We start from the raw sequence: 15,727 nt of genomic DNA, 5'->3' as shown, positions 1-15,727 counted from the left end.
GCAGAGACAGGACTCGGATGCAGGAGTCAAAAATCAATTTATTTTGTTTATGGCGTATAGTTCAAATACCATGTGGTCAGTGATTGAAGCCGTGTATGTTGTCTTAGCAGACAGCAGGCAGACACATAGGTGTCAATAAACCAGACACTGAGCTTTCTCTGTGACACAGACTGCTTACCACAATCAACAAGTTGTTTTTACGTGACGACTAGATTATTTAAACAACCAAGATTAGACTGCTGCTCAAGACCTCATACTCCGGGCATACATACTGTTTCAAGTTCCGTGAAACTATTCACTGCGCATGCGTTATGGGCGCAGCGTAGCACAGCTGTTGAAACCACTGCACATACAGAGTCGGTACCTCTCCATCTCTGTTCTCTCGCCAGTTCTTGCAACATCACATAGGAACTGCCACGTGCAAGTGAAGTAGAAAACAGTTCCATATTCACAACACGTATGTTGATGTTTGGTTTCGCACCAGCCTCTTCATAGTATAAGTCACATAATGATAATAATAATCAATTCATCTTCAAAATATTCTGTGATGCCTTCTGATTACACCGGGGGCAGAAACGCTTGGAGCCATACCGACTTTCACCTATTGAATAGACATGCCCTGTAATTGCAAGAATAGTCACTGAATAATAAAACATGACTCCATACTACTCTATGAAAACATCTACCCTTGTAGAACAGTGCAATGCACTGACATTCCAGAAAATAATATATCCAGTAGAACGTTTCTCGTCCTACGAGACTATATGACCTAAAGGACAAGGTATGATAAGGGTGGTTTTTGGCCCACTAACAGAATTGGCTGAAAACATGTTATTTGTTTAGAGACAAGTTAGCTTTGCATAAAAATGCTATATTTTATATGTTCTGAGGTGTAATTTTACTGCAGTGGGGGCCCAGAATGGGTTTTATCAGTTCCCATGAAAAATAACACAAAGTCTGAAATATCAGTGTGCCATAATGGCTTATTTACAACTGTCATTTTATTTACATACAAATTACCGCAGTTTTACGACAGGTAGTCATGCTGAAAAACATATCAATGTCAATCATACTGTTTTAACCACAAGGGGCCCAATTAGGGTTGCAAAACACTGTTAATTCAATTACTTGCCAATTGTGTCCCCAAAACTCAGTCATTATTCACAGCATTCTTTGCAAATGTAATCCATGGGTTCATTGTACAACATGTAAGCATGATGACAAACATGTTGTACTAAGAATCACAGGGGCCTGATTTGGGTAAAGCTACATTTTGGGCACAGTTTCATTCCAGCTAGTAAGTGTTACAAGTCAGCATTTACAACCAGTTTTAGCAAATATACAGTTATCATCTCAATCATCATATGTTAATACAATAGCCAACCATGTTGCACTAAAAATCACAGGTCTTGACCTCAAAGGGGACCATTTCAGGTGAAATTTCATTGTAAGTGCAGGTTCATATCAACACCATGCAAGTGTTAAAGTCAGTATTCAAAAGACTTCACAGAGTAATTATTCACTACTTATCCACTTTAAAGATAAAAAACATCCACTATTACTTTTCATTCACACAGTCATCAATCTCAGTATGTGATTCACTCTCAAGAACTGCAGTATTCAAAAGTGTATAAACCTAAAGTAGATCAAAATATCTAAAATATGAATTTAAAATATTGGGAACAAAGGCAACTAGACTGACTTGAAAAGGTGAATGGTCAGTGTGTCTCAAGAAAAGATTTACATGATGTTAATTAAAGCTTATTTCACCAGTGTTGTAACATAGATTACCAAACTTATGAAAACAAATTACAATATTTGGATTTGATGCGAAACAGTTTAATTAAACATTGTAGACTTGATAAACAAACTTTGAAAAAAAGAAAGAAAAGTTACATGGATTTGAACTTGCATGTCTGATAACAAAAAAGTCCACTGTTGCAACCATTAGGCTACATAATCCTTTGCCTCCCAGTGTGAATTTAAGCTTAGATATTACACTTTACAACTATGTATGACTTGACGTCTGCTTGTGTTCATCATCTGCTAGACCTTGATACAGTGTTCTTATTCTAGCTAAAAAATCCTTTTCATACAGTTAAGTGTAGTCATTTTGGTTAAATCTAATATGTCATTGAAAACATCAAGGTACATAAGGTCTTGGAAAATCCATATGTTTATATATGGCAATCCTGTTGAATGACAGTGTTATTTTGACAGTAACAGGGGACTCAAAGGTGTTTGATACACAGATGATAGAAAAACTATGATCAAATTCTTACATAATAACAAAGATTCTCACCTTTACAGTACTGCTTGATCATATTTTGAAAATCTTCATACATCTTCTTACTTTTCTAGCACAGACCAACAACCCAAAACCAATGTTTACCTCTCATAAACCAGCCTTGTGAGTGCCTTATGATATTGAAAATTTTAATAAAGATGTTTGATATGTGTATTTTAGATAACAAAACCATTCAAAATATAATGCATCATGGCACAGATGTGTAAATGTGATGGATTGTTTTTAAAGATGTTAGTTTATGTCAATGTTTATTTTTTGAGATGTTGTATGGGGCAATTTCATAAACCGCAAAAATGTACTTTTTTAAAGATTTTGATGTGAGCAAAAGCGTGACCCACCACAATTTTTTAGGTGTGCATTCTAATTTACTCTCTTCATATGTGGTGAAAAAATTGGGATGGGTCACGCTTTTGCTCACACTTTTCTACCACTCTGAAAATCAGAAAATGTAGGTTTCTAGAAGATATTGTAAAATATGTTAACTTTGAGGTCTTCAAAGAGGAAAACTAACAACACTAAAAACATAAAAATGCAATTGGAGGTAACTTCAACAATTAGTTTAGCTCCTTTTATGCTAAAATTATTGTGTTGTAAAATTTTGATAATCATGACATGTTGTGGGCCAATAATGGCCTCTATCATACCTTGTCCTTTAGTTGATGTTTCTCGAACAGATACATAATATTAGTCATGCATGTTCAATTTTCATCGACTTTACATCATTTGCCTTCATACTATAGATGATGCTTTTACCAACAAGCAAACAAGAACATATAATCTAAGATCACTAACGTAAACTATGATCAGTGGACACCAATCATGACCTGTTTGATTATGTGTCATAATATCTAACATGGTTCCAGGTTCTGGGTGACTAATTGTAGATCCATGCAATAAAGACCAAACATCATTCCTGCTCTCCCCCTCATCTGTTCAAAACAAAATGGAGATGTCCAGGCGCGTTATAAAAGCTACGGAAGCAATCTCGTATATAATAACGCAAATGGAATGATATGCATGGGTAATTTGTTACAGAAATATCAAGGTGTAATTAACAGAAAATCAGTTGTTATGAAAAAAAAACAATTTACTTATTTCGTTTTAAGATCTCAAACTTTATACTTACCATGGCAACAGGACAGCCAGTGACCAGATGCAATTCCAGTTGTTGGCGTAATCATCACCTTTGTGTTGTCAATCTCCTCTGAGAAGTTGATGTTTACGATACCCCAAAGTCTGTCAAATATTCTTTCAACCCTGAGTTGTTTTTCACCTGAGTACGATTTGCCAGAAACAAGGATGTCTTTCAGAATCAGCATGTAACCATGTATGTCACTGTCTTTAGATTTGGCACCGAGAAGAAATTCTAAGTCCAACATGTGAATAATCATTTTGTGTCTAAGCAGTTCTTTCTGAGCATCTGATTCCTCTTGCCTGCTGAAGGCTTGTCTTCGTATCAACAGCCATTTGCGGAATAGTTCAGTCTCCTTAATGGTCAGATCGATACAGTCAGCCACGCCTTCTAAACCGACAAAACGATCATATTCATCGGTAATCTTTGTAAGCTCATCTAAGAGAGTAAACTGGTTTTGTAGTGCAGTGAGACCTGCCACAGTGTTGGTAAATCCTTGACGCAGCATCATTTCTTTTGTATTTCCCTCGCATTCTTCATCCTTCAGCACTTCAATCATCATCCTTTCTTCTGTGTCCAGAACCATTTCTGCCTGTCCATTGCACTGCCTTTTGACAACATCCACTTTTCTGAGTATGGAATTGATTACATTGCCATACCTCATATTGTATCTGATTACTGTCTTACATTGCGGGCATTCCTTCAGTTTGATTTGGTCTGATGTAGATTCCATAAGCCTGTCTAGGCTAGTAATTTCCACAATATGCCCGCAGTCTTCCAGGAAAATGAATCTTGCATTCGGCTTTCCGCTCACACTGCTTACTACAGCAGCGTTGCAAAATCTGCACTGTTTTGGGCATGGTTCGCCACACAAGCCAATACACTGGTGTTCACAGGGTAGTTTCTTCTTGCATGGTTCATTGCAGGGTGGTCTGTTACAAGGCTCATAGCAGAGCGAAGTGCATTTGAAATGTTCACATTTCCATTCACAGGGAGCACTGCATGGTTCACAAATTTCACCACAAAATTTAGGACACCTTTTGTGAGGACAGCGATTTTCACATGCCATCCTACAAGGAGGACAGTGTGAACACTTAGAGCCACAATCATGGCCACAGATCAGTATTTCCTTGCACATCTTCTGGCATGGTACATGAAGCCTTCCTTCATGACACCTGTAGCAGTTACCTTCACAACTGTGTCCACAGTCAAGGGTCTCACCACATCTGACGTTACATTCTTCCGTGTCTTTGTTAATGCATAAGACCTCCTTCTCATGTCCACATCTAAATGTCTTCTTAATTGTTGTTGTGCACCGATGTGCTTTCCCACAAGCTTCTCCACATATGTGCCCACAGTCAAGACGCGTTTCGCAATTTGCATGACACGGGAATTCTTGTGGATCCTGGAAACATGGGACGGTCTGCTCGTGGCCACAAGATGGGATGATCTTTTGAACAGGCACCACACATGGTTCACACTTTTCGTGACACAGTCGTGGACATGGATGACCTTTGCTGCACAGTTTCTCACAGTCATTCTTACACGAGAATGTGCTCGGATCCTGGAAACATGGAACTATCTGTTCATGGCCACAAGATGGGATGACCTTTTGAACAGGCACCACACATGGTTCACATTTCTCATGACACAGTCGAGGACATGAATGACCTTTGCTGCACAGTTTCTCACAAACATTTATACAGGAGAATGTGTTTGGATCCTGGAAACATGGGACGATCTGCTCGTGGCCACAAGACGGGACGATCTTTTGAAGTGGCACCACACATGGTCCACATTTCTCGTGGCATGGTTGTGGGCATGGATGCCCTTTACTGCAAAGTATCTTAGTACAAGACCTCATACAAAGGTATTCCTTGTGTTCAGGGTCATAGGGATGGCAATATTTTGAACAAACATGACCACATTTAAGTTTAAACGCACATGGCTTAAGGCAACCTCCATCAGGAGCCTTTTTAAAATCGTTTGGACATTTAACCCTGATTCCGGTTCCTCCCTGATGGTTTTGGCAATACAAGTGCAAGATAGGTCCAACCTGCTTCTTTTTGTTCAAATCTTCCAAGATATCTTTCCAGAGTAAACTCTGCGTAGCAAGCATCTCAAAGTTGCCTATAACAAAGAGCCCCATTCTTGCGCGAGACAAAGCTACACAGATGCGGTTTTCGATTTTCAGAAATCCCACACTTCCTTCAGGATTGCTTCTGACAAGAGACAACAGAACTATATCATTTTCTTCACCTTGGTAGTTGTCAACAACTGTCAGCTTCACATCTGGGAAATTACCCTTCCTCATTAACTTCCTTATTTTGTGCTGCTGTCCTGCATATGTTGTAAGGACGGTGATTTGTGAATGGTCATATCCTTGCTTTAACAGGTAACTACACAAAGCAACAACATAGACTGCTTCATATTCATTGGAATGGCTAATCATATGTTCATCAGTCTCTTCTTGATTTCTGTGATCTATGAAGAACATGTTGGTAGAAATACCCTTCACGTTTTCGTAATCAAACACAGATGGATGATCCTCAAGTTTGGGATAAATGTGGCGCAACAATGATGATATCTCTGGTCTCATTCTGTGTTGAAGAGAGAGAGTGTCACAGTGAATCCCATTTGACACCATCCTCTCAAACAAGGACAAATCAAGGTGGTACCGTTTTGCCAAGTTGTAAACGGTTGGGTTTGGCCTCAGTTGTTTGTGGTCTCCAATGAGTATCAGATGTTCACACTTCTTGCTCAAAGTACTGATGATGTGTCCCTCAAGAACCTCAGCTGCTTCCTCTACTATGATGATTCTAGGCCCAATCTTGGCAAGCATTCGTCGATGCCGAGCTGCTGCTGTTGTTGTCATGCCAATCACTGAGGCATCTTGCAATAACTGGCTGTCCTCCTCCTCTTGTAATTCCTTTAACTCTGTCAAATCATTGTTGTACCACTCTTCATAGATCCGAATTCTTCTTTCGAGCCTTTCGCAAAATGTGAACACCCAATATCTGTACAGTCGCCACCTGTCACGCATAGACAGACTCCATGGTTCACCAGTTCGTTCTGCTTCATCTTCTGCCATTCGCTCAGATGACCTAAGTTGTCCTAGGATGCGTTGTTTCACATTTTTTCTTTTGCATTTGAGAAACTGGAAGCCATAGATGGTCACATTCGAAGCAGACGAACTTTTACGTTCTGACGTACCAAAAGGAACATTGTTGTCTTTTTGATGATTATCCTTTGAACTCTCTTCAAAGGATGGCCCAATATTTGCAAAACCACCGGTTTCATATATTTCTGTCTTCTCTGTCTCATCTGCTGCGTTCCCATCTTCTGACACGTCTTTTTTGTCCATTTTTCCTTCAGCTGAAAATACATCATGGGGCAAATGTGCAGTAGCTTCAATTTTTCCCACTCCAAGCCATTCTTGCATAACACATGCAGGTAATTCCACTTCATGGCCAAGTTCCAATTCAAGGTCTGTGAGTTTGCTCTTCATCCCATTCAGCAACTTGTCATAAGACATATGCATGTATGGACAAAGAATGTCCTCATGTAATACTGTCTCTCTTGCATTCTTCAGTTTCACATATGCATCCTCTAGCACTACTTGAAACCATTCTATGGCTTTTCTGCGTTCCCATCTGACACGCTTCATGTTTTTGCTTCGTTCTTTCAACCTTATAACGTTTAGTGAGTAGTCTTCAAGGCATTCTTTTGAAATCCTACTGCCAACTCTGATGACCCCTTCTCTTTGAAAGCTAATGATTCCTTCAAGGAATTGATCCAAAGCATGATTTGTATAGCACACAATCAACATGGGCTTCTTCCATTGATGGCTATTACGGAGCAGAGCTTTGGCAATCTTCAGACCTATAAAAGTTTTGCCTGTTCCTGGTGGACCTTGTATGATTGAAAATTCTTTGGTCAAGGCTTTCCTCAAAGATTCATACTGTGGCGGATTCAAAAGGAGAGTGTCTGCAGTAGGCCAATCTTCGTCTTTCAAAATGTTCACAACTGTAGCAGATTCATAAGGAAAATTGTCCATATGTTCAGACAAAGCTTTTACTCTCAGTGATTGCAAGTCATATAATGATGATCCAGTACATCTTGTTAGGTGTCTTGGCGAATCCTGACTGGTGTCACAGTGAATTATATACTTTTCAAAAGGAAGTTCCCCCTCTTGAATCTCTTGCAAAGCTTTGAGCACATGGCGATAGGCTTCGAAGAAAGCAGTTGTTTCAACCATGGTATATTTCTTGTCATATCCTATTTGACCAAATTCAATTGATACATCTACGATCCCTGATCTTAGAAGTTTGGAATCTCTGTCAGTAATAGTGGCAAGGATAAATGTCTCAAAGTTATCTGGCAGCAGGCACACTAACGAACCATAGATGAGATTCTTGGAGTCTTCCCACACCATCTCCTGCAGACCGTTTACATCAAAGTGCAGTCTGTGCAATATTCCACTGGCTGAATAAACTTTGCTACAAATTTGTACGCCATGATATGCTCGGACGTCATTTATCCTCTGTCCTTGTTTTAACTTGGTGTTTCCAGCAACAGCCCCAATACCATCCCTCAATGGACCGACAAAATCTTCTTTGAGGAGTCGAAACTGGACATCCAGATAATGGTCAAGATTCTTGTAACCACCAATGGTTTTGTTCTTTCTAAGGAATATTTCCTCCTTACCATAGATATCACTGGTACTTGGTAGAATGGATAAAGCTCTAAAATCATCAGGCGGTTCTCTCTCTATATCCTCTTTTTTAACTGTCACTGATTTCTGAAGAGCTGAATATTTCATTTTCTGGAGTTCACTCAAGTTAGAAACAATTTCGTCATCAACGATATTGGATTTTCCTTGCAGCTTTTGGGTTACCAATATCAACTGTTCTTCCAAGCCAAGTACCTTTACTTTCATAAAGGCATGTGGCAGTCGAATGTACAATTCACAAAGAATGGTTGTCAGATCCTTTAGGAAGCATCGACTTTTGTCTTCTTCTGTTAGATGTGTATCAAGTAGCACCAAAATATGTGAAACATGTTCATAGAAGTTAGACTCGTGTACAGCTAGTAGCAGTTTACTGACATTGCTGGACTCAGTTCTGCATTGGATGCCCTGTGCTATGAGACTTACAAATGTATACACAGCATCAGGTTGAAGAGTAGGTCGATCCATCAAACTATGTATTCTTGAATTCAATAACAACAGAATAGTAGAAGGATCCTTATCTGTCAGTTCTTTGAGCTGGGACAAAACCAGACCAGCGGAGTTTTCATATCTTTGGATACTTGTTCCTTTTACATTTTTTTCACGCTGTCCTTTTTCTCTGTCTGTGGGAATTTCCCCTTTCATATCTACTCCCTCAGAACATCGATCTCTCCCATTGCCTGTTCTTGTAGACCCAGGTGTGTATTGTCTTGCTTGTCCGCATGAGTGTACTTCCCGTGCTTTGAAGCCAATATGCTGTTTGATATTTGGTCCCTCAGGACACCGATCCCTCCAATTTCGTGTTCTTGCCGAATCGACTGGGCCTTGTTGGCTATGTCCATCTGAGTTTGTTTCCCGGGGCTCAAAGCCAATATGCTGTTGGTTATTTGGTCGGCCAGGACACCGATCCCTCCAGTTGTCTGTACTTGTAGCATCAACTGGGCCTTGTTGGCTATTTCCATCTGAATTTCCTTCCCGAGTTTTAAAGCCTATATGCTGCTTGTTATTTGGTCCGCCAGGACACCGATCCCTCCAGTTGTCTGTACTTGTAGCATCAGCTGGGCCTTGTTGGCTATTTCCATCTGAATTTGCTTCCCGAGTTTTAAAGCCTATGTGCTTCTTGTTATTAGGTCCGCCAGGACACCGATCCCTCCAGTTGTCTGTACTTGTAGCATCAACTGGGCCTTGTTGGCTATTTCCATCTGAATTTGCTTCCCGAGTTTTAAAGCCTATATGCTTCTTGTTATTAGGTCCGCCAGGACACCGATCCCTCCAGTTGTCTGTACTTGTAGCATCAGCTGGGCCTTGTTGGCTATTTCCATCTGAATTTGCTTCCCGGGTTTTAAAGCCTATGTGCTTCTTGTTATTAGGTCCGCCAGGACACCGATTCCTCCAGTTGTCTGTACTTGTAGCATCAACTGGGCCTTGTTGGCTATTTCCATCTGAATTTGCTTCCCGGGTTTTAAAGCCTATATGCTTCTTGTTATTTAGACCGCCAGGACACCGATTCCTCCAGTTGTCTGTACTTGTAGCATCAACTGGGCCTTGTTGGCTATTTCCATCTGAATTTACTTCCCGGGTTTTAAAGCCTATATGCTGCATCTTATTTGGTCCGCCAGGACACCGATCCCTCCAGTTGTCTGTACTTGTAGAATCAACTGTGCCTTGGTTTCCATCTGTGGGTCTGTCAAGCTTTTTGAAACCCACATCTTGTTCAGTATCTGCTCCCTGGTATTGTCGAACTCTCCAATTGTTTGCCCTTACGTAGTTGCCTCCAACTTTCCCTGTGTTTCCGTCTAAAGGTGTTTTCTTGAAACCATTCTGATTGCTGTGTGGACTACGAGAATCTCTGTCTCTCCAATCGCTTAGACTCTTGCATTCTGTATTCCCCCGACCCGTGTGGTTATCTCTGTGCAATTCCAAGTCTTTGAAACCGGCATGACGTTGGATACCTGCTTCACCGCTCCAAGTGCCTGTTCTATCAAACTGTCTGCCTCTTTCGTTCAAATCTCCTTCTGCTCTTCTGACACTCTGATTTTTATCTTCACATGTTCCCCCTCCTTTATCTGGTTGTGCTGCGACACACCTAATTGTTAAAAAGGGACATATGTAAACGTATTTCTGGAAAATGGCGTTTAGAATATTGTGTAATGGCGTATTTCGGCTATGTCAGGACGGACTGAATCTTGATCAATAATCCATGGGGTGATGTGAAGACACGGAGGTCAGAAACAAAGTGATTTTTATGCTGCTTTTGGCAATAGTCCAGCAATAGCATGGCGGAGAACACCAGATATGGACTTCAAACATCGAACCAGGGGTTTCAGCATTAACGGTTAAAACACCTGCAGTCCCCATCCCATTAATAAACATCAACTGGGTGTGTTAGGCCTGTTAAAACACATTTTTCAAACGTTTTCGAAAATTTGCACCGGGGTAATTCCATGAGATCCAAACACATCAGTTAAGCTGAAATACTTTTTATACGTAAATACAGGCAATACACAAATTCAGAAATGCTTTACAGAAAACGCTTTTTATTTTACCTTCCATCAGTTATCGCATCCCCAGTCTCCCTTTCCATCACTTTCCGTTCCTCCTGTGAATCTAGTGTATAAAGGATATGTATATTATGTTTGTATCAGATAATTATAGTCAGTCTGAAACGTGTCACATTTCCCTAAGACAAATCGAGAAAACAAAGAATGATAACTATAAAACAAAACCACCCATTTTCCACATTTCGTATTAACTACAATCAAACCATAAACCTACCTTATCAATTATTTTAACGTCTTCTTGAGCAGAGACATATGCTAGTTTACATTGTAGCATAACGTGGTGACAGCTTTACAAACAAAAGTATGAATTACTAGCGTATCGTTGGAATTTGTTTCTTTTCAATGTCATACATTCTTAAAAGATAGTATTTTTTCAAAACAAATAGAAACAGAGGAAAACACCAGCTTCGGTCGCCAAATCTGAAAGACAGCAGATGTTTCAGAGTCTTATCCATGATGTCAAATACCATTGATATATATGACCTAGTACCTGGTACTAGTTATGATAAAGCATAAAACCATCGATGGTTACAGGAATCTTGACCAATATCTGGATCTCCAAATCTGAAATACAACTGATGGTTTTAGAGATCTATCCGTAATACCAAATGCCATTGACATATATGCTAAAGGACATGTTCCTGAGGAAGAACAAAACCATCGGTGGTTGCAAGAACCTTGACAATTTCCTGGATGTACAGTTTCCACTCCTCAAAGAAGAGGACAACAGCTTTGACCATCATTTGTTTAGCAAGAGTTTGAAGTTCCCTTTTCTTTTATGTCTAGGTCGCCACCATATCGCAGAGAGATTTAAGTTATGAGAAGGTATACGAAACTTAATAATATAATATTCACCAACTAAGCTACATGCGTATTATTCACAGTTGGATCAATACGATACAACCCATCCATAACTGGTAATGCTCTCGCATGGCAACGATATCAAAGGACATAACAATGGGCGATCGTTTGGTTGCGAGTCGGTGGACTCTCCTTTTAAAATGACGGTTCAACGTCTCGTTTCCGGTCTGGTTCCCGACTCAATGTGCGCTGCGACAACTTGATACATGTAAAGACAGAACCCAGCTTACGCGTTGCCTTGGTCACCTTCACTAACAAAAAATATCTTTTACGACGAAAAGCCACTAACTTACACGTTTTGCTCTGCTTTTTGTTGAGAAAAGCATCGTTCGTTTAAATTTCCAAATGCTGAACGAATTGACAGGATAGAAGATAACGGGGAAAACGACATGAAAAATTAGTATATTATCACCGAATTTCCGACGACAGAACACGAAGCCGTGCCAGTCTCGGGTGCCGTGACATCTATGAAATAATGAAAATTCTTACGAATAGTTCCTATACTACCACCGATCTTAATATAAAATAATTCGGAGATGCACCTCCATCGCATGAGTATCCCCTGAAAGTTCTTTATCGAGAATTTTTTTATTATTACAAATCCCTGACAACTGAAGAAATTCCGTATAGAATGCAAAAGTTAGTAAGAAACACATAAATTTGGTTTAGAGCATCAGTTCCTCACTCATCTGAATCCATTTTGGTTTTAAATTTCGGTTCTGACACTGCCGCACATTTTTATGTATACGTATACAAGTGCCATACACGTAAGCAAGTAGTCGGTTGCATCAGAAACACCAGTCATCATAGCTTGAAATAAAATATTTACCCCTTGTGAAATATGTCCATCAGTCAGTGTTGTGAGTCATTTTATATATGTCAATTTATTGATTCATTTCTTACAAGAGTTTTCATCACTTAAAGCTCTTAATATAACTAGTCATTTACAGAGACTTAAAAATTCCGGCCATGTGTATGGTAGAATTACATTACATATGTGTTTCTTGATTTGATAACATTAAATGGACAAAATTTATTTCCCATGACAGATCATGTACCATCTAACTTTACTTATCTAACTTTCTGATTTTCATTCAACAGTCCTTAAAGAAAACTTTATATTATGTCTGTTTGTTAGGAATTAACCCAGAAAATGTTTCCGATGACATACATTTAAATTAAATCCCACAAACTATTCTATGAAGTTATGTTTATGAATTTATTCATATTGTTACAAATTTAACACATAATATGTACAATGACTGAATAAAGTCGTTTATTACTATAAGGGTAACGCTATTTTTCAGGGCATTATCATTTGCAGAAGCCCGAGGTGTTTCATTAACTGCCCGAGGAGCTAAAATGAATAAAAACAGCGGCATCGGTTTAGAAGCATTTACTGCCAACAACAAAACGACGGAGGTCACTGACACACATTTTACAAATATAGACATGTCATAGAACAACACAGATGACGTCACTATTGTGAGTGACGACATTTGACCTTGACCTTTGCTCATACTACCAGCCGCCATTGTTTTCAGTGATCAACAACGTAAGACTTCAAGTCGATATTTTCATTGCTGTATGTTGTCATTTATGGTACAATTGTTATGGCTGGCACAGGCCCCCACAATGTAGCCGCAGTTTCTATCAATTTGTGTTGGAAGTAATAAACAGAATACAAAAGTCGCTTCCATGAAATACCAGTTTCATTAAACTCATGAAAGATTTTGTATCGAACTTGCTTACGCTCGTGTGATACCAAATCATTTACACGTTTAACAAAAATGGTATTACACGGAGGGACGTATCGTATGTGTAATGTAACATGCACCAACATACCACTAACTGATAGAATTACAACATTACAGTGCATATTTAATATAAAGCAGGAAAAGCTATTGGCGAGCGGACGCTTTAACCACCAGATTACGCAGGGTCTATCTGGCTGTAGTAGCCTATACACTAACTCACAGATTCAAAATCAGAATCAGGAAGCTTGCAGTGACACTAGCTTTGTTATTTAGAAACTAGCACAAGCAAAGCGAGGACAAATAAAAGTGATATACACGGTTAAGTCTGCGACCAGTCCACATACCTGTTTCACAACATGTTCTATTCTGTTGCTCTTGTCAACAGACTTTTGACACCACTCTTGTTATCAGGGTAAATTTCCTGGAATTCCTATGACGTCATCTCACTATCCAGGAATTACAGCTACTTTCTGTTTAAGTCAAGCAATCTGTGTTTTCTTCAGGGGCGGTGCAGGAGCCTAGTGGTTAAAGCGTTGGAGACTTGGGTTCGATTCTCCACATGGGTACAGCGTGTGAAGTCCACGATATTTCTGGAATTTTGCTAAGAACGGTTTAAAACCAAACTCATTCGCTGACTATCCTGCATAATGCATCGTGTTTCCAAAAATAGAAACAGAAACTGCAGCCTGTTTTCGAGGACTTCGTGTGAGCGTCTTGTGAAGTGAGTGAGTGAGTGAGTGTTGGCAATATCACTGCCATGTAGACCTTCACGGAAATAGCAAGAGTAACAGTGCCATATAAGCATCATCCAAAGTCATTCGTTTAGTGTTTAGAGTATGCTTTTACAATGTTTAGCTATATTCGCGCAACATCACGCGGGGGCGGGGGCACCAAAATGGGCACTACACACTGCACCCATCTGGAGGATCGAAATCGTGGCTACTGCTTGACGAGCGAGCGATTTACCCACTAGCACGCCCCATTGCCTCGCCCTACAGCTAAACAGCTTCACAGGACAACGGTACAATGTGAATGGATTTGCTGTAAGCCGCACAGTTATCATGAGAAGAAAAAGCAAAGGCAGTCTGCTTTCATGTCGTCTTTGTGTCAGTCATAGCCGGATAATGCAATAAATATGTATTGGAGGAATCTAACAGTGAGAGGGAAATCGAATCGAAAGTGAATCAAGACTGAGACTTGACTGACACGGTGGAATCTGTCTAATCCGGCACTCACCGGGACTGAAGAAATCATCCGTTTCAGACAATGTGCTGGATTGTAGAGCTGATGTTAAATGTACAAGTCAGGGAAGGGACTTAGATTTTGTGCCGGTTTAGACAACCTGCTGGAAAAGACGGATGCCGGTGTTGACAGCTTCCACTGTACTGGGTTAATGAGTGGTTTCATTTTACGGATCTTCGAAAGGTGTTCCTGTATAAGAATCTTCATTACAACGACAAATATGTACGCCATGAAAAATGGGAAAGCTATTTCGATGAAACGTGTGTAACATTACTACTGTCATTCAGATTGCGTCTCCAGTTGTAATAAAACAAATCAAATAAAACCTTTTTTGAACTAGGCCCCGCAAGACATAAAACTCGGAATTACCACTTACCGAATATAGTTCAGTATGCTTTTTAATGAACAGTAGAATCGCCCTTAACCCGTTATATATCTATTCGTCGCTGTCCTTCTTGTAACTTATGTTAAATATGGACATTCTATTTGTCCAGAAATACGGATAAATTGACATATTCTGGCGACTTGTATTAATCATAGTGTGACTGTGCAATATACGCACATGTATATGTATGCTACTTGTGTTTGAAAGCTCTCTCTCTCTCTCTCTCTCTCTCTCGAGAGAGAGAGAGAGAGAGAGAGAGAGAGAGAGAGAGTGTTTTTATATTGTACCGTTACATATGATGATCTAGTTTATCGCTGCATACTACTTTCTGTGATACATCTGTTATTTTACAGTCCTTTGATCACTGGTTGATAAATTTACATGATGATGTAAGAATACAGCATATGCAAAAGGTTTGAAGGCAAGGTATGCCTCAGATTTTGCCGCTGTGACTCTCACTCAAATTTGAAACACAGATATGCATGGAAGCGTACCAGTACTACATATTATTGTTATATGTACGCAACAGAAACGTTCAGTACTAAAATCCGCACACACCAGTTTGGATTAAGCAAATTTGAACCGCTGGTTACGATGTGGCATCTATATGAAAGTGATCTGGTTTGGCATACCCAACGACTCCGCCCCTCTATCCCCCATTCCTCATGCCCCCTGTTGTTACAAGCTACTACTTAATGCCTCTGGTGTCGTACCGGGAAGGTTAAAATTTATTTTTCAGATGTCCCTGTAAG

At 39.8% G+C, this 15,727-nt stretch overlaps 1 protein-coding gene across 1 annotated transcript; it reads right to left on the bottom strand.

Annotated features, from left to right (window-relative positions):
- Positions 1 to 387: 387 nt before the first annotated feature.
- Positions 388 to 13,756, bottom strand: LOC137282448 (NFX1-type zinc finger-containing protein 1-like). The gene is made up of 5 exons (XM_067814197.1): positions 13,693 to 13,756; positions 10,716 to 10,776; positions 5,050 to 10,255; positions 3,435 to 4,890; positions 388 to 619 (listed from the first exon to the last, which is right to left on the bottom strand). The coding sequence occupies exons 2-5, from the start codon at positions 10,751 to 10,753 to the stop codon at positions 522 to 524; spliced, it is 6,798 nt and encodes a 2,265-aa protein (XP_067670298.1). The 5' UTR covers positions 10,754 to 10,776; positions 13,693 to 13,756; the 3' UTR covers positions 388 to 521.
- Between the last annotated feature and the right edge of the window lie 1,971 nt (positions 13,757 to 15,727).

Source organism: Haliotis asinina, chromosome 4 (genome assembly GCF_037392515.1).
Source record: "Haliotis asinina isolate JCU_RB_2024 chromosome 4, JCU_Hal_asi_v2, whole genome shotgun sequence".
Classification (NCBI taxonomy): domain Eukaryota; kingdom Metazoa; phylum Mollusca; class Gastropoda; order Lepetellida; family Haliotidae; genus Haliotis; species Haliotis asinina.
This window is presented reverse-complemented; position numbering and strand designations above follow the sequence as displayed.

Bases quoted from the DNA above. Each gene is read 5' to 3' on its own strand.
- LOC137282448 (XM_067814197.1), bottom strand. From the start codon at position 10,753: ATGGAAAGGGAGACTGGGGATGCGATAACTGATGGAAG. The intron at 4,891-5,049 runs GTCATCCCATCT...CCTGTTCAAAAG, and splicing joins GTGTGGTGCCTGTTCAAAAG to ATCATCCCATCTTGTGGCCA. The intron at 620-3,434 runs GTAAGTATAAAG...TTGCAATTACAG, and splicing joins CTGGCTGTCCTGTTGCCATG to GGCATGTCTATTCAATAGGT.